Here is a 26987-nt window from a genome sequence, read left to right on the forward strand (position 1 = left end):
TAAAAAAACAATGAAATTCCCCTGTTATAGTTAGTTCAGATAACTATAACTCGCACGCCCGCAATCCACTGCTCATGACGTCACATATTACATCACTCATGACTTGGTCAGTGGCATCACTGATGACATCATCCTTGTGATAGAGTGGCGGTCGCGCGAGTTATAGTTATCTGAACTAACTAGAACGGGGGAATTTCATTGGTTTTTTACGAGTGAAATGTCCACCTAACTATAACATGTGTGAAACCTATGGTTTTGTAAGTGAATTTGCAAGGTTTTTTAAATGCTAATTCCTAACTATAACGTGTATGAAACCTATGGTTTTTTCAGTGAATTTGTACGGTTTTTTAAATGCTAAGTTATGTATTTATTAATATATTTTTTTTTCACACATGTTATAGTTAGCTGGACATTTCCCTCGTAAAAAACCAATGAAATTCCCCCGTTATAGTTAGTGCAGGCAACTATAACTCACGCGACCGCAATCCTCTGCTGATGACGTCAGATATTACATCACTGTATTTAGACACCTATTTACCCATGTCTTCTTCCATTAATCTTTAGCTATACATATATCACAAATATTTATTTTTCAGAAAGACACATATTTAATCAGTGATGTAATATCTGACGTCATCAGCAGAGGATTGCGGTCGCGTGAGTTATAGTTGCCTGCACTAACTATAACGGGGGAATTTCATTGGTTTTTTATGAGGGAAATGTCCAGCTAACTATAACATGTGTGAAACCTATGGTTTTTTAAGTGAATATATATATATATATACATACATACATACACACACATAGATCTCAGGTCTTTATACATCTACTCGCTCACACACTATGGCGAGTCAGATTTTATCAGAGCTTGCTATATGTAGGGCATACTCGCCCCTTCTGGCGAGCTGACAAACAGGTGTTCTGTTAACTCACAAAGCGAAGGAGCATTAAAGATACTTTTAAATCTTATCTTGTTTTTATCTTGCCATATGAATTCTGTGTTCAGAGGCAGAGGTCAAAAGTCAGTTTACATCTACAATTACTTTTCTTTCTTGGACTGCAAAGTTGGAGTGAACTGTCTGAATATGTTTGCTGAATCCAAGTATTCACAGATTGTTTATATACTATATAATTTTATAAGTAAAATTTCATGTTAGTGGGAAAAAATGTGGCCATTTCAATGGAAAATGTGTTGACTGTCCATGACAGTGCACTTCCACCTCATGCCTTAGTAATATATTTATTAAAAGTGAGTTTTTAAAAATGAACTAAGCAACATTCCTGCTCCTGCCTGATGGCAATGCTGCTACTGAACTATTAGGCAAGTCAAGGGCCATGTGTACCCTGTATGTGGGATGGATTCTTAAACATGGAGAAAATGTTCAGCCTTGTACATGAATCCCAATAGGTACTCACATATTAGACGGTGCTCTCATATGTGATAATGAAGAAAACAATGGCTCTGCAAAATACATATTTGCCTAGGATGACATAATGAGACCAGTTTATTGGTCAAGTGCATTACAGTTAGGTCTAGAAGACTATTCAAGTTACTAGACCAGCAGTTCAAGTATATCCTGCTGGTGGTTACCAGTAGGTAGTTATAGTTAAGACCATGTTTCCATAGGAAAAGTGTTTTTTTGACTTGCCTATATCTTAGGTGCCGTTTGACGAATCCTCGCGACATTTTTCCCAAATAGTGCCCCTGTGAATCTTGTTGTGCATGGAAAGGTTTGGGGTGATCAGTCAAACGGGGGGAGACGAGAAAAGGGGGGGGGGGCATTGCAAAATGTGAGTTTCCCTTGTTAATTCCCATAGAAATTTTAGACGCGACTGCTGCCCCAACTGCTGGACTGAATTACACGAAGTTTGGCCGAAAGGTAGTTGTTGGTCCAGAAAGCAACCTTTTTTGTAAATTGGTATAAATCCATTCAGTAGTTTGAGAGATATTCCAGAAAAAACAAATTTGGATATCTATTATCTAAGGACCCGAAGGCTCCGCAAAGCCTCCCGACCTTGTCCTGAGATCAGATTGGCTGCAAACACCTCAACCAGGAAGTGCTGGCAGCCATCATGGGAGTCAGCTTCAACAGAGTCTCTGACAAAATGTAATAAAAAAAAAAAAAGAAAAAGGGTGCACTGTAGGAACAACCTCACCCCTTAGCTCTGGTCCTGGGGTCCCAGAGGGACCCTGCCAGGGAAAACAAGCAATGGCATAGCCAATAGGTCTCGCCTTTGGGGCCTTATAAGTGTTTAGAGAGAGCTATTGGCATTGTTAATGTTTTTAATGTGTTGCAGAGCATTGTGAATGTTGCGCAGCATGTTTAAAAGTTATAAGTAATTAAAAAAGTGTTATAACCATTTGTCACTTTATATATAACCTAGAAAACATTATATACAACTGAAGTATCCTAATAAAAACCAGAATTAACACCAAAAATGTGTTCTAGTTTTATTGTTTATGCAAGGAAGGGGGCAGTGGGGGGATTGGAGGTGTAGGGAGGGAGGGGGAGGGGGGAGTAGAGGTGCACGGAGTGAGGGGGTGGGGCAGGGAGGGGTGGAGGGAGGAGGGAGTGGAGATTTATTTAGGGGTGATCTAAGTCTTGGGGAATCAGGCGTCCCACAGCTTGCGTCATTAAAAGCCAGAAAGGTCTAGTTGAAGTGAGAGGAGATTTAAACATTACCAGACATCCTGCGCTGCACTTTAAGGAAATGCCTAATTTCAGCACATAGCCATTTCAAAAATATTTGTCATTCCTAGGCGAGATTTCGTTTCCTGCTATAGGGGATTTGCGATTTGAAGAAGTTTGTCGTCTTCTGGTAGTTACCTCACCGGCCGTCTGCACCCGCACCAGAAATAATAAAAAGGATTATCATTTAACATCTTCACGAAAAAAAACTGTCCCAATTCATGGGGAAACAGAAAGGATTTATGGATTGTCTTCCCCGTTTGATGTTTAAACATTGGATTGCAGTGTATACATCACATGGACACTGGCAGGTTTCTGTTCAATATGTAAATGTATTATTTGATGTAAAGTTTAGGCACATGATAGATATTTATATATAACAAAGTGTGGGGAATGATATTTTGTACGATAAAGTTTCATTATTAGGATTGTTCCGTCACAAGGGTTTATGGGATTTGTAGTCAATGAGGAAATGCGGGAGGAGTTGGGGGTTACACGTGGGGGCGAACGGATTCGCAGTTTCCAATTTGATGTGGTTAGGGTTGATCTAACAGCTGTGTTTGAAGGTTTTGGCGCCAGAGGAATAGTTTAAATTGTGCGTTCAGATACGCGAGACATGCTCGAGTATCCGATTGAAATGGTAGCCAGAAAGAGAGGAGGGCGCAGAGCGGACATCAATAGCATCGAAACATTAGCAGGTAAATGAGATAAAATGGAACCGTGGGATGACATATAGTTAAGCGGCTAGTGTACAGGGCTCAGGCCTAGTTTAGAAAGTTTGATTGCAGGGATTAAAGGTCCGTTCAACACTTAGTTCATGCAGACAACACGAGGGAGGGTTGATTGTTTACGTAGCAACGCGGGTACATTGGCAGGTTTTATATCGAGGATGGAGTGGGGGAGGTTACCGCGTGCAGTAAACGCCCGGCAAGGTTAGAACACTATTGAGGGAATGCGGTTGTGTTAAATTTTTTGTTGTTTGAAAGGGTATAACATGGATAAGATTATCAAGAGTATCTGCAGATACGCCCAACGCTCTAACCTGGAAGACGGGGCCTTGTACAGGCGCTATGCACCCTGACCCCACCCCTCAGCTGATAAGAGAACATGCAATGCTGGGTCTGACGAGATATGCACCCGGGAAGATTCTACGGATGGGCACTGCCCTATGCCTTATTGAGTTTCTTGAGTGTGCAGGCTGCAAATGTGCTCCGACACATTCCAGCTGTAGCGTGTGCTGCCGGGCATACTGTCTCAGACGCCCCCAGTCCCCAACCCCCCCCCCCCCCCCCAACGCCTGCAAGCATCACTGAGACTCCTGCAGAGCAGCCACAGATGTGCACTCTCGCCACTGCCTAGGCCAGCTCCCGCAGACGAACCACCACAGACATTCTCTACGTGCACAGCTGAGACTGCAGCTACACTACTGCCTAGGCCAGCTACCGCACGCACTGCTAGCTATGCTCTACAGATATGAACCACCACAGGCATCCTCTAAGTGCACAGCACAGGCTGCGGCCACAGATGTGCAAACACACTACTACCCAGGCCAGCTACCGCACGCACTGATGTACTACCGCAGATATCGCCATCCCACACATCTTCTACGTGCACAGCTGGGCCCGCGGCCATAGATGTGCAGTCTCTACACTCCCCAGTCCAACTACCGCACGCACTGCCCCAGACGAACCACCACAGACATCCTCTACATGCACAGCAGAGCCTGCAGCTACACTACTGCCTAGGCCTGCTACCGCACGCACTGCTAGGTATGCCCTGCAGATATGTACCACCACAGGCATCCTCTCAGTGTACAGCACACAGCCTGCGGCTACAGATCTGCACACACACTACTACCTAGGCCAGGTACCGCAGGCACTGCTGTACTACCGCAGATACGCACTACCCCACACACACTCTACGTCTACTGGCTTTGCCTTGCAGATATGAACCGCCACAGACCTACACTCGCAGCTGGTACCTGCTGTTGCAGATGTGCACATTCGCGACTGCCGAGGTCAGCTACTGCACGCACTGCTGGCTCTACTTCAGCAGATATTCACCACCCCCACACCCCTTGTATGTGCACAGCTGGGCCTCCTGCTACAGAAGTGCACCCCACCTCTGGTCTGCCTGGGAGGTATCATCATGCAGATCCTACGAAATTGCCCCCTCACATCTTTGTTCCTGCATGTTGAGTAGGACCTGGTATTTCTAAGATGCCCCCCCCCCTCCATTCTGGTGCGAGGGCTGCTACAGATATGAAGTCCCATCCCAGCCCAAGAGGTAAATCCATAAAGCCATCAACAAGCGTGACACCAGGGCGGGGGGGGGGGGGGAGAAAGTGTGTGTCGAAGGAGGGGGCCTGCGCGATTCACTTACGGGAGCGAGTGGCTGGCGCCGCGATAATCGATAACATATGGCGCCAGATGCTCGCTCCCGCAAGTGGATCTCCACACGTGCCCGCGTTGCCATTGAAGGCAGTGGAACGCGTGCACGTTTTTGGACGCAAAGCTGTGCCGATGACTAAAGGCCTCTCCCATGCAGCACATGCGCGCTGCGTAGGCGAGACCTAAAAAGGCATGTTTTTTTATTTTTGCAACAAATCATGGCGGATCCTCGACTTCAGCTCTTATTCTGAAAAAATCCCCTGGGTGGGACAGGATCCAGTGGCATTGTTATAAATAAATAAATAAAAAATGAAAAGAAAAAAAAAAAAGGGTGGGGGGGTGGGGAGGAGGGCACACAGGGGCCCGCCTTCTCAGGCTCTATAAGCCCCAGGGACCACCACCTCCTCGTGGCTAAATAATGGTTAATGGGGGGGAGGGCCCCGTGGACCCCCCCAGGAACACTATCTTCCCGGGGCCAAATACTTTTAAAACAATGAGTGAGAGGCCGTGCGGGCCCAGAGCTCGCCACCTCCCCGTAAACTCTATAGAAGCGCAGCCCCCCTCTTCTAGAGCCATTAATGGTCCTGGTGACCATCACCCCACCAGGGTCAGCTCCTGCTATGTCCCGGGGCACCTACCTGCAGGAAATAGCTGTTTGCTTTGTGGCAGCTGACAGCTCCCGCCAAGCAAAAGCAAACACTCCGGTTCCCATGGGCGGGAGCGTTCAAACTGCTCCTGCTTGCTGGAAGCGGAGGCTTCATCTCCTTCCTTGCCCGCAAAGATGCGGGCAGGGAAAGAGATGAAAATATTGCTCTTGGACACGGGGAGCTGCATTTCCAGCAACTCACTGTGTCCAATAGCAATGCCAGCTCCCGCAGGAGGCGGGGGCCGGCAGAGACAGCGAGGGCCTTGAGGCTCCTATGCGGTCCCATAGCACACTGGGTGCCCTGGGTAGGCTTCAGCACACTGGGGGAAACATGTCCGGGCCCTGGGGGATGGGGTGGCCCGGGGAGGGGGGCTGCGTGGACCGCCTCCCACCTTTCAAATGAGGCCAGGACTCAGGGTTTGGGGTTCCCCAGGAATTTCGGCCTGGGTAGGGGGGGCCGCACGGCCCCTTCCCCTACTGATATTACGGCAGTCCCACTCCCACATTTTAGAGGGAAACTAAAGGGCAGAAAAACAAGCAGAAAAGGCAAAACAGAAGGCACAAAAACAAGCAGAAAAGGCATACAAAAAGGCAGAAGAGAGCAAAAGAGGGCACTCAGACACACACACCCACTCAGAGACTCATGCACCCACTCACAGACCCACTAGACCTACTGAGCCACTCATGCTCTCACTCACAGTCAAAGATTAGTGGTTACAAATGGGAAATATATATATTTTTTAAACCCTTAGAAATTCACTTAAAAAAACCAAAGGTTACAAGGACGTTATAGTTAGGAAACAACATTAAAAACACCGTAGAAATGTGCTGAAAAAAACCAAAAGGCTACAGGGATGTTATAGTTAGGCTTAGATTTCACTCATACAAAACCAATGAAATTCAGCAGTTATAGTGAGCTGAGCTAACTATAACTTACGCCTCGGCAACAGACTGCTTATGTCTTCACAGATTACAATCACTCATGACATGGTCAAATAAAATGAAAAATAAACCTTTTGCCAGGCCTAAACCTTCCTTTTTTAGGTCTCGCCTGGCGTTAGCAGCGCTCATGCATTGCTCTCGCCATGCAAGGACCTCTTAGAATCAATACAGATTTAGAAGTGGGCTTTCGGCTCCGCCCGTGATTTTGGTTGGTTCACGTCATAAGTTATGGTAAACTGAGTGTGATGATTGTAAGGGAGGATTTTTTTGCCCCTCCTGGTTACCATCCTGTCCACTTTTGGCTCCCCCCCCCCACCCCACCCCCCTCCCCCGACTTGATGTTTTACTCGTGGCGTTACACACTTTGTTTTAATTACTCTGTGCGCACTTTTTTTCCACTCATTCGGCCAATGGCGCCAGCTTGTTTACGTTTACATGCTTCTACTGCACAGGGACGCCTCTCGCTAATGTTTCGCTTCTGCCGCTTTCTTCATCCCGGCTCCAGACTCGGGCAATGGCGACAGCTTGTTTTAATCTTGAACACTAGGCAGCACTGGGGTACGAGAACAAAGAGGATCTAGATTTCTTTTGAATGTTCTGTATTTCTCCGAATGTAATCTGATATGTAGGATAACCCGATCAAATTCGATAAAAAGGACTCCACAAATCTATCAAGATAAGATCTATACCCAAAGCTGGACAGGCGCATCTATGACGCAATTCAACCTATAGGTAACTATAGTGTCCCACCGCGATCTGTCCACGTACAAAAGACCGTAGAGGAAACAGGAGGAGCAGGTTGCCATAAGCACTTTCATTCAGAGGCTGGTCGGCGTTTTTAAAGGTCGAACGTATCACGACATGCAAGGCTCATACATCAATAGCCAAACACATGCCCCTTGTACGGGTGAATGCACAACGGCGCGTGTGGGTGCGAAAGGGGACGGGTGATGTGTAGGACAACTGTAGTGCATGTAATAACAAGCACCCCCGCCCCAGGCTCTGGGCTGCTGTCTGTGTCCCGAGTGAAGCCATCATGGCAGCACGGTGAAGCGGTGTTCAATGTATGGCGGAAGCAGACGCGTGAAGAACACGCATTAGTCTCTATACGTCGAGATTCTGTCATAGAGCAGGAAGTGGGGGCGGGCTCGTCCTAGAAATCACAGCTAGATTTTATTTTAAAAGTTTTATATAGCGCTAGCTTGACCCATAGGTATCAGAGCGCTTTACATACATACTGTAAAGAAAAAACAGACGGAAACTGCATTACATAGTAGGCAGGCAGTAAGGAAGCAAACCAGGGATAAAAAAAATAAATACAGCATGGAAGATAAGGTGGTTAACACAGTCCGGTCACCAACTATCCTTGAATGTCAAGAGAGGAGTAAACTCGGATATTGAAGTCTAGGTTAGTTGACGTTGGTCAGGAAAGTATTTGTTAAGGAGATGGATTTTCAGGTCCCTTTTGAAACAGAAGAAGGAGGGGTTGCATCGGAGGACTCTAGGGAGAGCGTTCCACATCCTGGGAGCGTTGCCAGAGAACGATCCGTATTGTGTGGCTTTCTTTTTCAGTTTTGGAGGAATAAGAAGGAGTGAGTAGGAGCTTCTCAGCGTTCTCGATTAACCTGCTCTTACCAGTTTGTTGTTCAGGTAGTTAGGGGCCGGAGAGTGAAGGGGTTTTGTGTGTGATGCAGGCCAGTTTGTGAATACACCTCCCTTCCATGGGAAGCCAGTTGAGGGAGTTGAGAGCTGGAGTGATGAGTTCAAATCTTTTTACTCCAGATACGAGTCGAGCGGCCATGTTCAACACTGCCCTTAGAGGGGCTAGGTGAGCTTTTGGAGTCCCTGTTAGGATGGCGTTCCCGTAGTCGATTTTAGAGAGAACTAGGGATTGAACTACTGTCTTGAGGTCATCATGGGGAAGAAAAGGTTTCAATTGCTTTAGGTGTTTTAGAGAGAAAAGAGCACTTTTTGCAGAGTTTTTGATGTGGGCCTCCATAGATAAGTTCTTGTCAAGGGTGATGCCTAGAGACTTAACTGAGTCGGATAGGACGATGGGACAGTTTAGGGCGACCAGATTCTTGAGCCACTCTTGGATTGGACGATGGTTGCTTTTTGGAGAGAATAGGATTAGTTCTGTTTTATCTGGGTTGAGCTTTAAGTGGTTAGCGTTGAACCAAGTTTGGATCTCGGTTGGAGTGACATTGAGGTGTTGGATGTCGCTGGGAGACTTGATTTTGAAATAGATTTGGGTGTCATCAGCGTAAAGGTGGTAATTCACTCCAGCTTTTTTCAAGATGATTGAAAGGGGCTCCATGAAAAGATTGAAGACGGCCGGGGAGAGGACCGAGCCTTGCGGGTCCCCAAGTGTGACTTTTGTTGGCTTCGTGAGACAGGAGTTGATTTTAATTTGTTGCGAGCGGTGTTGAAGGAAGGAGGTGAACCATTTTAGTACTCTGCCATTGATGCCGGAGCGCTTCGACAAGGTCTCCAGAAGCACTGGATGATTTACTGTGTCGAATGCCGCAGATAGGTCAATAAGGATGAGTAGGCAGGCATCGCCTTCATCTAAAGCCTTGTGAATATCGTCAGAGACGTTGAGCATAGCTGTTTCTGTGTTACAGCCTTTCCTGAATCCTGATTCAAAGGTGTTGAGGAGGTTGAACTCATCAATGCGTTTGTTGAGTTGGTGGAAAAAGCATTTCTCCAATGTTTTTGCAAGGAAGGACAGGTTGGAGATAGGTTTGAGGTTGTTGAGATCATTAGGGTCGGCCCCTGGTTTTTTGAGAATGGGTGTGATTTGTCCAAGTTGAAGGGAGTCTGAGACACAGCCTGAGGTGAGAGAGGAGTTGATGATTTTTGTCCAGAAAGGGGAAATGGTGTGGTTGAGTTATTTTCCGATTGTGGATGGGATGGGGTCCATAGTGTGGGAGGAAGGTTTTAGTTTAGAAATTATACTGAAAACCTCATTTTCCGACATTAGCTCAAAGTCGGACCAATGCGCATTGTTTTTTAGCTGGAGGCTGGCCTGATTGTCCTGGTTAAGAACTCTTTCTGAATGATATGGGGTAGTTAGAGTGGGGCAGGTTAAGAGGGAAGGAGGGTTAGAGATTTGGATGAAGGATTGATCAATTTTTGAGACTTTATTAGTGAAGAAGGTGGCAATTTCTTCACAACGCTTATTGGTGGCTTTGATTTCTTGAGAAGGAGTGCATTTTGTTTGGCTTATGACAATGTTGAAGAGTTCTCTCGGTCTGTTTTTCGCCAGATCTAGTTGGTTGTGGAAGAAAGACGCCTTTTCACTGAAAATGTGTTTTTTGTATGCTTGCCGAGGAGGAGATCCAAGTTGCGCTAGGTGGAAGGACGAGGGGTTTAGTCTCCAAGACCTTTCCGTTTATCTGAGTTGACGCCTTTCCTCATTCAGATCCACGTTAAACCAGGGTTTAGATTTGGTTCGCCTCAATTGTTTGAGAGGAGCTACTTGGTCTAGAACCTCTGTCATTTTTTAGTTAAAGTGAGGTCATCGGCTGTCAATGATGAGGGTTGGAGTTGAAGATGGGCTTGAATCCTGGATTCAAGTTCAGATAAAGGGACTTCTTTGATATTTCTGGTCCAGTGTTTAGGTGTGAAAGGTTGTAAAAGTTACACCCTGAGTGAGCACTGAGTCAGTGAGGTGTGGCAGCCTCGGGGGCGCTAGCACCGAGTCACCGTGGAGGGGTACGCCACACAATCAGTTCAGACTGACTGCTTCATTCTCTTGACCAAACCTCCATGGACTGTCAGTGATTGAAATGGAATTATAGAAGTGCAGGTGCTCAATATCCCAGAGTGCCTGTGTGCTATTGAGCAGTGCAGGTGCTCGCCGTCCCTGAGTGCCTGTGTGCTATTGAGCAGCGCAGGTACTCGCCGTCCCATTCTATACCTCTTGAAGAGTTTAATTGGCAGTGCCACGCAGCATCACCAATCACAGCGCTAGACTGAATCTACTCACAATCTGAAAGGCGTGTAGTAATGAGTTTTGGATCTCCCCCGTCTTTTCATTCTGACCAAGTGTAGCTCAATTCTTTATAGGACAGGATTTTTTTTGTAGCATTATATAGCGCAACCTCGACCCAAAGGTATTGGAGCGTTTTACATGGACTTTACATGGACGCATTCATTTTTTGTAGGCACAGGGAGATTAAGGGATATGGCTAGAATCGCGGAATGTTGAGCTGATGCCAAGACTTGAACCCGCATCCCCAGTTCCAAGTTGGCAGCTCTGGTTGTTATGCCACATCCTTTCTTGAAGCTGTAATAGAGGTGAACTGTGAGAAAGGATTACACAGTTCGTTCAAGTACTGCTATTTGTACCAAAGAATAGTTCTTCTTAATAGCACTGTAGTAAATAAACGTACACTGAAGATGAAATAACAGGGTTCATATGGTACAACCCTTGGTTTCCAGATCCAGGATTTAGCCTCTACTGGGTCTCCGGGTCTTTACTGCCTGTGACTGCTAGGACACAATGGTATTTGTGTCTATCTCTGGATTTGCACGCAAGCATTCTTAGAACTATGATAGGTCATAATGTAATGAAGTCGGCAGCTCTGGCCGTTGGGCCACATCTTCTCACATCAGCATCATTGCTGGTAGGAAGGCCAGATTTTGAAACATAAAAAACAGGACTTGCCACTGACACAGAAGTAGGAACAGGACCTGCTTTATTGCAACAGTATTTCCTGGCTGTAGATTTCACACCCTCAAAGTTCTCTTTCTCCAGGGATTCTCTTGCTACCACCCGTGCTGATCAGCTCTCTACAGACCCTCTCTCACATGTATTTAATTTAGTATTTAATTTATTTTATAGAGATACTCATCCCATTGTAGGGTATCGAGTACTTTACATCACACTTATTATGCAAAGCTAATGACTCATAAGTGTGCAAGTCAAGGTATTGGAAATGTTACACAAGACAATGATGACTCCTAGGTGACATTAAAAATGCATTAGGTCTTGCCTTTCATCAAGTTAAAGCCATTAGCTTTGCTATACAATACCATTAGCAAAGCAAATGGCTTTAACTTAATCAAAGGCAAGACCTACTGCATTTTCAATGCTTGTAATACTTATATGTCACACCTAAGGTAGTCTCCCAAAGGATCATAGCGCAGGGTGCATTGCACTTAAAAAGTAGGACAAAGTCGTTTTTCGCTACTGTAAGGACTACCTGTCACACTCACTACCACCGAGTTACCTTTTTACATTTAATAAGTGCAAATGTTAGACTGGGAGCGGATAGACATATGCTGTTAACACTCAAACTAATAGTAATTTAAAATCTTCTTTAAAGGATGAGGTTGGGTTTTAAGTTACAATTCTAAAATTGGCACTTTTACAAACTTGCCACTTTCTTGTCCCAAACAAATGTGCTTTTCTGCCTGTGTCATCTGACTAAATGTCTCTGCTGTTGGGGTTTGTGCACTACATCCAGACAGTGACACAAAGGGGGCTTAGATGCAGACAGGATGGGCCATTCTGACAAGATGGCTGGGGAAGGCTGTACCCAGTCCCATTTACACATCGAAGGGCTTTGCCTACTATACACACAAATGAACCTAATGCCAGGCCTGCCCCGTCTTGTCACCCCAGACATTTTGGAGCCTTGACCGGAAGAAGAACTTTCCAGACCTAGTTGTGGGGGTAAAACAGGGAGTCCTTCTACACAAAGGCTAGCACCAGATATAAATATTGGACCACCAGAGACACTCTTCAGAACACTCCTTGACTTGTGGAAGATTCATAAGGAGGACTACTCTGCTTCTTGAAGGACTGCCTTGCTGTCTGAAGAAGAAAGACTAGTTCTGCTTGCCTGATCCAAGGTTACCCAACGTGACTTCAAAGTCAGTTGGCTGACCCCCGGTGTAAGCTACAGGCACACAATAAGCTTCAGAGGCCTCAGTGCAACTGTCCTGCTGACCACCTTCAACTGGACCTGCCTGAGCCTTGCTGCTGCCCTCTGCTGGAGTTAGTCTGATCTGTAAGGGGTGTCGCTAGGTCCTGGACCCTTGGCTGGAATCAGTGGAAACTCCTCCAAGAAGAAAAGGTCAAAATGGTGATGTTTTGGTTTATCGCAACTGTGAACAGGCCCATTCATGGCAGAGCTTCGCTGCCTGCAACAACCGTCAATGCAAAGCTTCGATGAGACCTGTGCTTTGTGCCAACAGCAACTGTCTATGATGACCAGCAATGTGAGATATGCATTTCGCCCTACGGCTGTGAAAGCCTAGTATGCTAGACCTGCTCTTTGCGCTGAAAGCCTCCTTCTCATGGAACTCTCTGCACCAGACCTGAGAAGATAATTCTTCAGTTGGACCAACTTGGTCCCTGTAGCCAAACCTGTACACCATTGCGGTTGTGACTCTTACCCAGTCAAGGACAACCAGATGGCCGCGAGTGGAGCTTTATGCTTTCAGGTGCTATTTTAATGACCTTTTTTAAAAACTCAGTATCTCTGGTTTTACTGATTGGATTTTTTGTATTTCTGTTATCATTTTTTTTTTTTAACAACAGATTTTATTGAATTTTCAGCGTACCAGATGGGCAAAGCCCAACAAGAAGAATACAGAGGAAGTGCGTCAAATAATATCTCTGGACACCTTATTCCAATCCCCAATAGCCTGCAGAACATCAGACCAAGGAAACATGAAACCCCCCCCTTCCCAGAAGCGCACCATACATACTTAAGAAACATTACAAGTAAATGCCTAAGAAGTTCCCAACCACCTTTCATTAGCAACAAGACACTAAACAGGTAAGTTGTTCACCACTAATTGTTCAATGGAGTCACGAGCAGCAGACTGCGACACAGGGGGCAACTCAATGCCTCTATAGGCGGCCCACCGGGACCAGATCTTTCTGTGGGCATTCCCTTGCCTGAAACACTACAACCTCTGCAGACATGCATCTGTCCAGTGCCTTTTTCCAGGTGGTGACGAGTCCTTCTAATGTTGTGCTATGTCACGCTTGGCTAAGGTGAGGCCCAAAAATAAAAAGTGTCTCTTGTAGCGATTCCCCCCAATGTCCTCTGTGCTGTGTAAAAGCTCAAGTCTGGGGTCTAATGGGATATCCCATACCAGAACACGACCCAGGCAGGACACCACGCCGGACCAGAACAGCTGAACAGCATGCAACCCCACACCGTATGCAAAAACTAACCATCATTCGAGTGGCAGCGGAGACAGATCGGACAGCTCCCATTTTCCAGAGTCTATGGTGAGTGTAATATACCCTATGGATGTATTTGAACTGGATTAGTCTGTATCTGGTAGACACAGCTGTATTTCGAGAACTAGCCAAAGCCTCAGACCAGTCATCGTCTGGAAGGACCGGCAGGTCGGCGGCCCATGCCTCCCGGGTTTTGTGCATAGTGTTCTTATTATTTGATGAGTGTCTGGTAAATTTGCCTTATTTTGTGAGCCCCAATATCCCCCATGAACAAGTGACCCTCCAACAGATGAAACTCAGGTAAAGCCTCCAACTGCTGGAGCAGGGGGGGTTAGGGCATGGCAGAGTTGCAAATAGCGATGGAACTGCGACTTGTGAAGATCAAAATCCGATTGCAGCCTCTGAAAGGATTTAAGAGTGGTCCCTTGCGTAATATCTCCGAGCGTGGAGATACCGATAAGGTCCCACCTGCTGAATCCCATGAGCGCCGAAACCGGCCGTAAGTGGGTACCCTGCCAGATGGGAGTGGCGCCCGTCAGCCTGCCCCAACAACCCGTGGACCGAACCACCCACCTTCATGTCTGGATGACTATCTGACAAGCCAGAAGGAGCGCATCTATTGACGTACTGCTATATCGAGGATGAAGCAAAGGGTTTCGGTTATCATTTTACTTATTAAAATGTACTCTATTTTTTCTAAATTGGTCTGGTATTTTTCTTGTGTTTTGTTCTCACTTTATTACTGTTCTATTAGTGTGCTGCATAAATCTCTGCACATTGCCTCTAACTTCAGCTTGACAGCTTTGTACCAGGCTATCTGAGGTTAAATACAGATTAATTTAGTGACTTTTGTGGTTCATGCCGACAAGGATTGTGGTTCTTGCCTGAGTGGGGATTTCACCTCCTCTCCCCCACCCCCCAAGAAGTAACCCAACTCCTTACAGTGCCTTCACACGCACTTGAGTACTGCTTTGAATAACTATTACATATCTTTATAAAAGAATGTTTCCACTAGAAATAAGTAGCTGTAGAAGACTGGAAATTCATTTAGTCTATCTTTTATGTCAATTGTCATGTGAGATAAGAATGTTTACTTGAAAGCAAAATTAGAAGTAGCTTTTGGAAAATTGTTGTTTGCAAAAGTTAGTTGAATTGCTCTAAATAAGCAACTGGTCATTTGTAGCAAACGTACCCAGGATACATAGAAGCTTACAGAATCACCGCTTTCCTATTGTAACACAACACAGTCCACAAGAGTTTGCAGACTAAGACATGATACCGTACATTTCTGACATGGGAAACATCCCATTCAAGCACCTGCATTCTCAACTTTCCCATATAATGAAGGCTTGCACAAGCTCTAGAACCAGCAACTGAACCCTTACTCTGGTATACAGTAGTCAAGAATATAATATAGGGTAAAGACGTATACACAACAGCCCATATCCTCCAACAAAGATCACACCCCATCATTGAACCTGCTCCACAACAATAAGTCCTTTAAGTGCACAATGAAGTCAACTGTAGTGCTCACAGTCCCGTTCCTCAAAAGTCATAATGACTAAATGAAATTGAAGACAACTGGGGTTATTTATTTTTAATCGACAACTGGTCCATTGTCAGTGTGAATATGATATTCACAATAGCGTGCTCTTCAAGATACAAGCAGAAGGTACCATATGTAAAGAAATACTCATCACTTATATAACCAAATTGCACAACGCGTTTATTGATTGGCAGTGACTTAAATATAAAGTGTGTATGCTGTATGGAGTACATATTAAACTACTGGGATTATTTCTGTCATTCCCCCGTGTGTCCCACCCACAAGCTATAAATGGGGATGGAGTAGGAAAACAAAGCTAGATGGACAGAAAAAAGCAACATTCTTAGTGAGTTGCAAGGGTTAACGTGCAACCGCGTAGCCATTGTTACAACCTAATGAATGTCGGCGCTGACTTAAAATAATTCAAATGACATAGATATGCGCATCACCAATGTGTGCTTGTATGGCGGTGCAGTATCTCGAACTGTTCAACATAGCAATGCTGCGACTCTTATAATTACATTAGACTGCCTAAGTATAAATCACACCATTCGTAATCCTAGGTACAAAACACTGGGGTTTCACCAAAGCAAAAAAACACACAACATAACAAGACTTGCACAGCGTTGTCGGATAACGTTGACGTGACATCAAGTTATTAATAGGCGCTTTTACTTCACTGACAAAGATTAATCTCACAATGAAAGTTGAGAGTTAAAGGTGGTGTCAATGCGAGAAAGGTCTTGATCAACAGCAAGAAAATCATAAAACACCAATCAATGCAGGCAACTACAGCGGGAAGAAATTCATACTTCAGGTACACGGATAGATTACCCGACTACAGAGTAAACAGGAATAACCTACTGAAATATTGTTTGCACAGACAAGTCATCCGCTGTTGTAGTATTAAAACAGTCTATGGACTAGTGAAGAATGTCATACTACTGGGTAGTAGAGACCGACCCATGGGTCTTCAGCACAGACTATTGCCAATCTACGGCCCTGCTCACGCTTCCCGCCGCACCCCTGGTACTCACAACTTTCGTGGTTCCGTACACTTAGGGTCGCAGGCCCCAGACAGAACTATCATTGGATCCCACCCTCAAGGATCACGCATAGTTCGTTAGACTCAAGAGCAAAATGCAGCGCCAATCAACACGGTACTTTCCGCACAACAGCCATACTCTCCGAACTAAGATGGCAGCCATGCAAAACACGTCACACCTTTCCCTGCCAATGGCTTTCTTCAGGGGTCAAAGGTTGCTTCGTAGATAAAGAAGAAAGACGGTCTAACTTCAGGGCGGGTATAAGAACGGCCTTGACAGCCATGGAAATAGAAAGAGGGTGCAAGTCTAAACCGGAATTACGCTTAATTGACTACGTCATACCAAGCCCAGACCAGTGCGACGACTTCCATTCAAGCTGAAGAGAGCCTAAAGGAGACTAACGCTGATCGAACTTAGTAACGGGAACAGCGAACCTTTTAACGTGTTCCCAAATAACATACGACGGCAGCGCGGCATACATAGTTGCCCTAAGATGGCGAGCAGCGGAGCAGGGGTCCGAAACCGATGGGACAAACGCGGGCCTGATGTCGAGGCGGTAGGATCTATAACTGCGGTAGGAGCTGTAACTGCCGAGGTGGTAGGATCTGTAACTGCCGAGGCGGTTGGATCTGTAACTGCGGTAGAAGCTGTAACTGCCGAGGCCGTGACTTCGAGCAATGGAGGGGAAAGCCCGAAGCGGACCGCAGAGAAACGTCCAGCGGATGACTCGGATGAGGACAGCGTGGCGCAGCCTGCCGCCCCCAAACTTTCCAAGATCGGATTTGCCGTTGGCGGTAAGGCTGTTCAGGGTCCGCCAGTGAAGCCGCAAGCTGCGAAGGTTCAAGCTGGGATCTCCATCAAGTTAGCAGCGAATAAGCCGAAGGAAGCTGCTCCGGTAGTTACAAAAGTGCATACCGTAGCTTCCGTGTTTAATGAAGATGACAGCGAGCCTGAAGAAATGCCTCCGGAGGCAAAAATGCGAATGAAGAACATCGGAAGGGACACGCCTACATCTGCAGGACCAAATTCTTTCAACAAAGGGAAGCACGGATTTTCTGACAACCAGAAGCTGTGGGAACGGAATATAAAATCGCGACTTGGAGGAGAACATCGTCACCACAACGATCACGACTAATTCATTTTTCATTGGGACTGGGGTAGGTGCCTAGGACCTCTGTTGGGCCAGGCACCTTTTAAAAGAACAGATTCACTTTGATGGTTTATCTAGCTATACGTCCCCTGAACAATTTGTGATTTTGTTTCCTTTGGTTTATTTTTTTACAGTGAATTTGTAGTATAATAAACATTGAACCTGGAGGTTTTGTTTCGTATACCCATTTGAAAAGCGGTACACGTAATTCTTGATTAGATTTAACCATGTTCCGCGCAACTAATAAAATAAGCGGAGCTGGTGCCCTTTCCAAAATGTATGATCGGTTTTACTACTTGAAATCGTCACGAGAAGCTATAGGACTTAATACCAACATGAGATAGGATAGGATATGTTTATCCTTAAAAGAAATAGCGGAATGCCTGGAGCTTAGCCGCCTGTTGATTCAGTATTGCCTCATTGACCGAATGAGAAAGATGATAGCTGCACATCAGTGTATTAAGCATATTCTGCGTGCATAGTTTTTATTAATTAAAATGTTTTTTCGGCATAGACGGACGTTTTCAAAACACTGTGCGCAATATTTTACTGTAAATTGGCACTGATCATTCATTTGACTATGATAAATGTTGGTCCGTTAGTTGGAGACACGAACGAGCATAATGCCCAAAAGTAGGCTTACCGAATAGTGATATTAAAGACAACTATCGTATATGATTGGCTTTAAAGTACTTGGATGTTTCTTGTAGCCGCAATTGTAATTTTCAAACATTTTATAAATTAGCTATTTTCCTTTTTGGGCGACATTATGTGATAGATCTGCCTGGGTAGTCCTTATAATCTGTAACCCTTTTCATAAATTGTTGGTGCTTAAGTTGCCACTTCATTATTAAAAAAAAACATCGGTGTTTTTCTTTTTCAGTCAGTGGTAAGCGTTTATTTTATCAGGGGTTGGTCTTGCTACATTTCTATAAAGAACGTCTATTCTGTGTATTAGTTGATATGCATACGTTTTTACATGTTCAGCCTTTATTTTCCATACGCTTCATATATTAACTCCACCGACACGTGAAAGTGGATTGTTCTACAATACATTTTTCATAAACGATTTGAAACCTTTCTAGTTCAGATTCTTTGCAGGCGTTGGGAGCGTCCAGAATGTTCTGTATGCGGTTGGTGGGCTGTAACTTTAAGTGCATACATACCTGGCTTAGCTGCACTTTTACATATTTGCTGCTACAAAGTGTCTAATAAGATGTGCGAGAAAATGTACGTTTTGGAGTGATCCATATTGTAGAGTAATATTAATGACTTTCACTTGCAGATGGACGACTCCCAGGCATTAGCTGTAGTTTTGTTAGGACAAGTTCAAAATTCAACTAGCCATATTCTTCCCCGTTCTCTCTTAACATCAAAACAGGAATTTACAGTATATAACCATTATACACCCCGTAGAGTGTTGTTAACAAAGCATCTCAACTTGTAGTCTTGCTGTCTGCTTACCAGTAACGCTTCCGATTATTTGTTTTTCACCAATACTTTTTGAACCCCTCACATTTCCAGTTAAGAACCATTACCATCTTCGACTTCACCACTTTATCTATTGTTGACTGATGTCTGCTCTCCTTTAGCTTCACCTGTCCCATTCCCTCCTGTTCAGTGTCGCACCGTTGACTTTGCGTAGGGAGTGATAAGGTTTTAGACATATGATTGTACTAGATAAACAGATTAATGAATTAGGGTAATGTTGTGTGACAGATGTTTTCCCGTAGGTAACATTCTGTAATACGGCTCGTTCTCTGAGGTACCTTTATGCCCCAGGATTTGTCTCTGCTTTCGTCCCTTTGTACTTGCTCTAGCAACCTTTCCCACAACTGATAGTTTGCTTTATTACTCTAGGTCACTCTTCCTGAGGCTTCTGTGAATATTTGTCTTTACTTGTCAGTATTTAAATCTGTATTTGTAATCCATTTTATAAATCCCTTTCCCAACTTTACAATGATAAAACATTTCACTCTCACGTTGTGCAAATGGCATTTATCATTATCCTAATTCATTACTTCAGTTTATCTATTACAATCATACGTCTAAAATCATAAGTAACTAGCCCAAACCTTCACTTGTTTGTATTTCATAACCCGTACAAATATTCCATGCACTTAACGTTCCTTGCTGTAGAAGTTTATATAGGCTTCAGATCCTCTGTTCTGCTCTCAACAGTCTAATTTTTTGATTTTGTATTTGACAAACTTTCATTTTGCATGCGTTTTAGCTAGCGAGATCTGAATCGTAAAAAAAACTTTACTACTGTACAGTGAAAGTATTTTAAAAAAAAAAATCTATTTTGCTGATGAGATTTGTTCCTTCAAAAGCTCACATGAGCAGAAATACTCTGGTATTGCGCCTCTACTTGGAACGGTTTGTTTTTATTTAGAGCCAAACCCACTCTTCTCATATTCAGCAAGCATCTGGAAACTTGGGGGCATATCAGCAACAACCAGCGATAATTACCGCTAAGCGCACTTAGCGCTAGGATAATTATCGCCGGCTAGCGTGGATTTTTATCGCTGAGATAGCGTGCTATTAGCAACGCTTATCTCAAAAGCGATAAAAATCCTCATGCTAACTGCCTAACATGAGATTTTCACTGGAAACCCAGCGATAATCTCACGCAATGTGGCGTTAGCTTGTTGATAGGGCCCCACAAACTTAGCCATGATATCCACCTTCCATACGATATCATGGCTAAGTCAGTCCTGAAGCAGGCGTAAGGAAAGTAGCGATAACAGGGGTTATCGCTACTTTTCTTGCCACTATGCTTCATAGCGTGGGGCTTGATGATAGGAGAAATGTCGCTTAGTAAAATTTCTCCTGTCAGGTCAGGAACGCCCACTTTGCATCTCATTAGAGATGAAAAGCTGGGCGTTAGGAATTACTACGCTAACACAAGTTTTCACGCATTAGTGTGAGCTTGCTAGTTAGGCGATAAAATTATCGCCACTTATTGGCCAAAAACGGCCGCAAAAGCGGCGATAATTTTATCGCCTCGCCTTGCTGATATGTCCCTAAATTGTTCCACATGCTCCTGAACTAAGATTGAGCTTTCCTTTCCCTGACTCTGCACACTAAGTGACAAATTGTTTACTCAGTTCAAGGTTGTCTTCTACTGTGTGCAAAACTGTCCCTAGTTCATCACGTTACCGTTTTTTAAAAATGTATATACTCTGAAAACAGTATTTTTTTATGTCACTTTTTCAAATGCGTTCTATATAAAGCCTCTCTCACAATCCCTAAGGTGTAGGCTCACTATATAAAATTGTTCGGTTTATAATATGCTTAGAGCCTTATTACGCATCTGGCGGTCCACGGACTGCCAGACTCCCAGAGCGATGAAGTGATGGTCTTCCAACTGCCATATTATGACCAGGACGGTCGGGTTGCCCTGGGACCACCGCAACCGCCAGGGATCTGAGATCCCTGGAGGTGGTGTGGCGGTCTTGAGGACACAGTGTGCTTGGCGGGGCTGCTGCAGTCCCACCAAGCACATTACAAGTTTCCTCATTGCTACACATTTCATAGCGGTGCAACCGCCATGAAAAGTGTGGCGATGAGGAAACCAACAGAGCCATACGTAGCCCACTGGTGCCGCATGCCATGTGGATGCACACCAGTGCCTGCATGGCATGCAGCAGTCCATGCCATGCAGGCTCTGCCTTTGACATACCCATTGCGATGCCTAGTTCATTGGCACCGCCCAGGGAACGACGAAGAACAGCCCACGAGACCGGAGGAAACTCTTAATCTGGCAGGCGGTTCAAACATGGGTTTAGAGGTGCAGGGTCGGGGCAGTCCTGTTCCCGCACCCCCAAACTCAGTTAGGCTTTAGTGTCTTCTAAATGCAGTCTGAAGTAATCTAATTTCATTGTTTGCTCCTTTTAATGTTCTAAATTTAGGTTACTACGGTCCTTTTTAATTACAACTAAACCAAATTCACATTTTATGACTATTTGCTAATGTTACTAGTATGTCATAGAGCTGGGTGGATCACATTTGGTATGCCAGAGCAGCAACCTACCTAAGTAATTCGTGTCTCACTCGTGTACATGCATGTTGCCAGTCTAGCTTGGAACCAAGACCTCACTAGTTCTTATCTGATTGAAGATTGTCCAACTAAGGAACATGAGTAGGGCTTGGGATGAGAACCTCAGCTCGTAATTTGGACTATTTTGGCCTGGAGAAAATTGGTGTTATAGGGCCCTGAGAAGGCTATGTATTTTCTGCTCCGGTCATACCGCCAACAGTGCTGATACTCCTCATAGTGGGGTATCCCCACACTTGAAGCAACACTCCAGTCCAAACAGCAGACGTTCTACAAAGCACATTACGCAGTACTGGGCACACCTGTCAAATACAAATAGTGTAACATAGTCTGGTATTACCGAGCTCATTACAATAAAAAAAATGATGTGGCTGCACACCAGTATGGTGCAATGCAACCATTATGTGGCTGTCGCTGTGCATCCTATCTTCCGCTAGGAAACAACATCCCAACAAAACACATTAGAACATTGACACACAATGTAGCTCAGATATTCCATTTAGTTGTGTTTTTTTTTTTTCTTATCAAACTCACAAGTAGTAACCGCAACATCCAACAGAAAAGACAGGGGGAATGCTGCATATACACCCAACATAGCCCAGTGTACAAAATAGTTGGATATCACAATAGAACCTTATGGTTCATTATAGCACTCCATTCAACATATTACACACTAAACCAACACCCCACAGGTAGTTTGATTAAAGGGTTACTGTGGACCCTGACAAGACATTGTCAATCCAGACACATTTTCCAAGATACTTTTTTTTCTCTTACCAGATGGCATTTATCCAAATTGGTAAAGACCTCTAGCTACCACACCAAACACTAAAATACACATACAGGAGAACAACATTATTATTTACACTACTAATCATCGAGTTAAAACAACGAGATACCAGAAGCAATCCAAGCTGAGGGAGTGAAGGTACCCAATCATAATGGTCACACTATACAGATCTTTGTTACAACATACACACTTCACTTGCTGATTCAGTAAAACATTGCCCGTACAAATGCATGCTTAACTGATGGGCTTGGTATGTGAGGGTATTGAGAGGTACTTGTACTTTGCAATTTCACACTTCTCTTCATGGTCATATATTGCAAACAGTGCTGCCCTTCCTGTATCCTGTGACTAATGTAAGCTCTCGTATGTAGAATACTGTTTTTGCCTGTAGGTAGACCCACATGTTCTCCAGATCTTCCACCAACAACCTCATTGTTAAGAGCCCTACAAGGCTCTGCTCTTGTACTCTTCTCTTCACATTACTTTGTTACAAGATATATCTTCTTCATTTGGCTACTCATATAAATTGATATGACAACAATGCCCACATTGTTTCCCCCCCCCCCCTTTATCTGTAAACGTAAACAAGTGACAGTAAAAAAACCGTAAACCCTTTCATTTCTACACAGCTCTATAAACCAACCCCTTCACTATCTTCATCACACTTATACCTTTATAGACCCCCCCCCCGCTCAAACCGTGAGTCCATTTTGCTGGTAAAATGTGTATCGATGCCCAAAAAGTAATTCAGGTGCATAGTCTCGGTCTTCAAGTTTTTATGTGGTCTTGCTCAGCACAAACCTACCTCTTAGACTCCATCTACTTCATCACGAGCTCTTGGCCATACTGTTGTTCCATGTTAGTTCGGATCTTTTTAACTTCTGGTGTTCTTAAATGCAGCTCCATACAGCTTGGGAAGGGCTTGCTTCTCTAAGGTCTTTTGTAACTTGTGACCTAGAACATTTTACCACCAATTCCAATAGACAATACACCATCCTTTGGAAATTAAGTGTCCAGAAGTCCTGGTTGCAACATAATGTGTCATGCCTAACCACTATTTAGTCTTCAGGTTCAACTGCTGCTACTTAGCTTGATGTAGCTCTCCATCCTATTCTTGGAGCTAGATTCTGATTTTCGTGATCAATATTAACGTCTCTCCATGCAGTGTATATACCAGATCATTTGCGCAGCGTTTATTTGGAAATTCTTCAGAAATGAAAATAAATCGAAATTCAATTAATAGTAAGGTTGCTGGGACTAGTGGAATTAAAATATTTTTTGAAATGTCTTGCAAATTAAGTGTTTCTTTTTTTAAGCTGTAGGTCAAAGCTTCTGGGAGGCAATGGGTAAGAAAAGTTGATTGCCTAGTAGAAGTAATAGAAACCAGCGAGGTGGCTCAGTAGTTATGCTCTCGCTTCTGATATTCCTATGGTTCAGTAAATGTGTTTGCTACTGATGGGCCTCTGAGATAGAGAGGAAGACCTGCAGGTAACATGCCACAGCAGTTCTCCTATGCATCCTTCACTTTAAGTGAATATGCAATTGGGTAATAAAGCCCGTAATTTATCATGCAACAAGCCTGCATTTGCAAACACTTTAGTTGAAGCCAATGTCTATGGTTAAGAAATGTGTGATTTTGCAAAGTCTCCCTGGGTTTACGGCTCCAGTAGATGAGGAACAAGCATTGGCATAGCCAATAGGTCTCGCTTTTGGGACCTTATAAGTGTTTCGCCATGCAACAGTTGCATAACTAAATACTTATAAGGTCCCAAAAGCGAGACCTATTGGCTATGCAAAGCGGCCTTGTGGCCGCGAAAGTGAAAGTGATTGCGATCGCGATCACACATCAAAGCGGCGAAAGTGAAAGTAATCGCGGTAAAGCGCGGCGCGTGCGCCCGCGCACATGCACTGTAGCTCTAGGCTGGCCTGGTAGCACTTTTTGGAGCCCTCTCAATAAGTCTCGCCAGACCAGCGCATGCGCTGGGTCAGGCGAGACCTAAAAAAGCATTTCAGTTCTAAAATTTCAACTATCAAACTGAATACAAAATCATGACGGGGGTGTATGCCAATACTAAATTGTTTTTCTTTTACCCTTTTGCAGTGTTTATTTCCCCATGATGTATTTTTTAATATAAAAGGTGACCCCATATATATCCTGCCACAAATGCGTCTTCTTTAGCGTAAACTATATAGGAATTTAGGTAAACAAACTTTCACTAAGACGTCAAAGCTAATGTAAAACTCAAAAGAATACCCCAGATGAGGGTTCGAGTTGTGGAAAGGCTGTATTTTACGATAAAGGGACAGTAAAGTTTAGATTTTAAATTTAACGCATGACAAAAATTTGGAAAACAATGATTTAGTTGCACAGGTATATGTATATTTTTTCTTTCTGCCAAGTGATTTGGCAAAATAAGGAATGTGAAGCAGGCTTAGGTTTCATAGCAACAGTTGAAATACAAGCAAGATCAAACCATGCACTTTAAATATTGCTTCAACATCAGCAATGACCGTTGCTTTCATTTTTTTAAAATGTGTATTAAACCACAAAATTGACTTGCAATGTAATTTTGTTTACTGTTTCTTCAGTACACCTCTACTTCTCTATACAGGATCAATCCAACACAACATCCATTGCATAATCCCATCTATCTGATGCAGTTTACATGCATTTCATTGTATATTTTATTTGTGGCAATGTACTGGGGTGGAATTATTTTGTAAGCAAATGGGAAGGATGATTAGTTGTTTAGTTCTTTGGTGGAAACCTGAATAATGTGATGTTTGAATGTTATCGCTTAACAAATTCACAGATTTTCAAATTGCCAGTAAGTTGCTCTCTGCTGGTTCTCTATGTTGTTGTAATGGGACGGTGACTGTGCAAGACTGCCAGCTGGTGTACAGTTTCGGATGGAGATCTGCCTTTTGTACCTCTGTTCCGCTCAACTGAATTCTGCCTGGTAGAGATATTTTGAGTTGTAGTACTGGCCTGTTTCCAAATCTGTGACATAGTATGTGAGCAGCTGGAGTTGTAAAATCTACCAGACTAAGGAGGTAAGATCTGTTTTTTTGAGAAGCAAGGTCCTGTGGCGTGAAAGTGTTTTATTTTTTATTTTTATTCATTCAACATTTTCAGCATTGGGGCGAGCACAACAAACATGCCGGCAGTTTCCACTTACATTAAACACTAATTACAGCATGGTACAAGAATGTCAGTACATTTAAAAGCATCCATTTATCACTAGCTGCTCCTTGCAATACTCATTATATTTCACAGTACATCTGGGGTAGTCACAAGGTAAGTATGCCATTATAAAAGTGTACATGCGTTCTTTCTTTCATACCAAAAGTGTTTAAGAACTGGGAATCTTGGATAAAATCACATTTTCATCTGCAAATTATGGTTGAACGGCGTTATGCCCCACTTTTAAGAGTTAAATATTTATTATAACCTGGATTGCAAGGCTATAAATATCAGTAATGTTTTCTTTGTACTATTAAAAGTAGCGTACTGTAATGGGCCTTCAAGGACGGACGCTAGACGAGATCGATGTATGTTAGGTTTTATTGAAATGGGTTTCCTTTTAGCCCGGCTTGTCAGTCTTTCTCTAGCAAAGGCGGCGGGATCCGTGGTGCTCCTGTGCCCCTGCTCTTAGCGTCCACCCGGCTCTGGTAGGTCAGCCGCACCTCCGGTCACGTTGTCAGCTCGCCGGTGGCTCCCAAATGCAAAGAAAAGACAAGGGATGCTATTAGCCTCACCGAATAGGCGACAATGTCCTAATACCAGGGCCCGGGAGTGAGGAAACCACCTTAACTGTGCAGAACAGTATATTCGTGTGCTTCAAAAAATGGTGAGGGGTCGGGGACGCAACAACAAAACAAGCATTGGCATAGCCAATATGTCTCGCCTTTGGGACCTTATAAGTGTTTAGCCATGCAACAGTTTAAAGAGAAGCTACCTCTTTGACGGCCTATATTTCTTTCATTTTCTGGTAAATACTCTAATCAAATCTTAATAAACATGCACACCTACAGTGATGACCCATAAATACAATGTATACACATAATTCTTTACTTTTTATCTTTGTTTATTTTGTTTGATAAGTAAGAGCATTTTTTGTATCAAAAAGTGATTATAAACATTTCATTTCAGTGTTATCATTTCTAATAATTCACAAATATGCTAAAGACAAATATGTACAATTGGACAAAATTATAAGTCATATCCAAAATGACCTAAACACAAATTATTTAGCCCCTCGATAGGCCAATTGAATCACTACATTCATATCTTGCATACTAATCTTGCATACAAACAGTCATACCACAGACTAATCACTACAGAAAAGAGAAAAAAGAACCAATAAAAGTGTACAACTGGGAAAGTCAAATGTCTTAAAATGTTCAACAAATTTTTTCCCGTTTGACTGTAAAGTTTATAGTAACAGACTTGATTTCTTCTTATTGTTTAGTCTGAGTACGTCCAGATAAGCTTTCTTGTCCAGTTGTAGAGAAGCTGG

At 43.8% G+C, this 26987-nt stretch overlaps 2 protein-coding genes across 3 annotated transcripts in view; one reads left to right on the plus strand and one right to left on the minus strand.

The window, feature by feature from the left end:
• Positions 1-16689, minus strand: part of PPIG (peptidylprolyl isomerase G) — a 270573-nt gene extending 253884 nt beyond the window's left edge. Inside the window, exon 1 of one of the 2 annotated variants that reach the window (XM_085645353.1) lies at positions 16646-16689. The gene's annotated coding sequence lies outside the window, so the exon portion shown is untranslated. Of the gene's footprint in view, positions 1-16458 lie in introns of both variants that reach the window. The other variant, XM_085645352.1, reaches the window with a different exon arrangement.
• A 73-nt stretch (positions 16690-16762) lies between these two features.
• Positions 16763-18499, plus strand: PCNP (PEST proteolytic signal containing nuclear protein). Its single transcript, XM_085645354.1, has one exon. The coding sequence runs from the start codon at positions 16961-16963 to the stop codon at positions 17600-17602; it is 642 nt and encodes a 213-aa protein (XP_085501480.1). The 5' UTR covers positions 16763-16960; the 3' UTR covers positions 17603-18499.
• Positions 18500-26987: the final 8488 nt, after the last annotated feature.

This window comes from Triturus cristatus, chromosome 3_1 (assembly GCF_964204655.1).
Source record: "Triturus cristatus chromosome 3_1, aTriCri1.1, whole genome shotgun sequence".
NCBI lineage: Eukaryota > Metazoa > Chordata > Amphibia > Caudata > Salamandridae > Triturus > Triturus cristatus.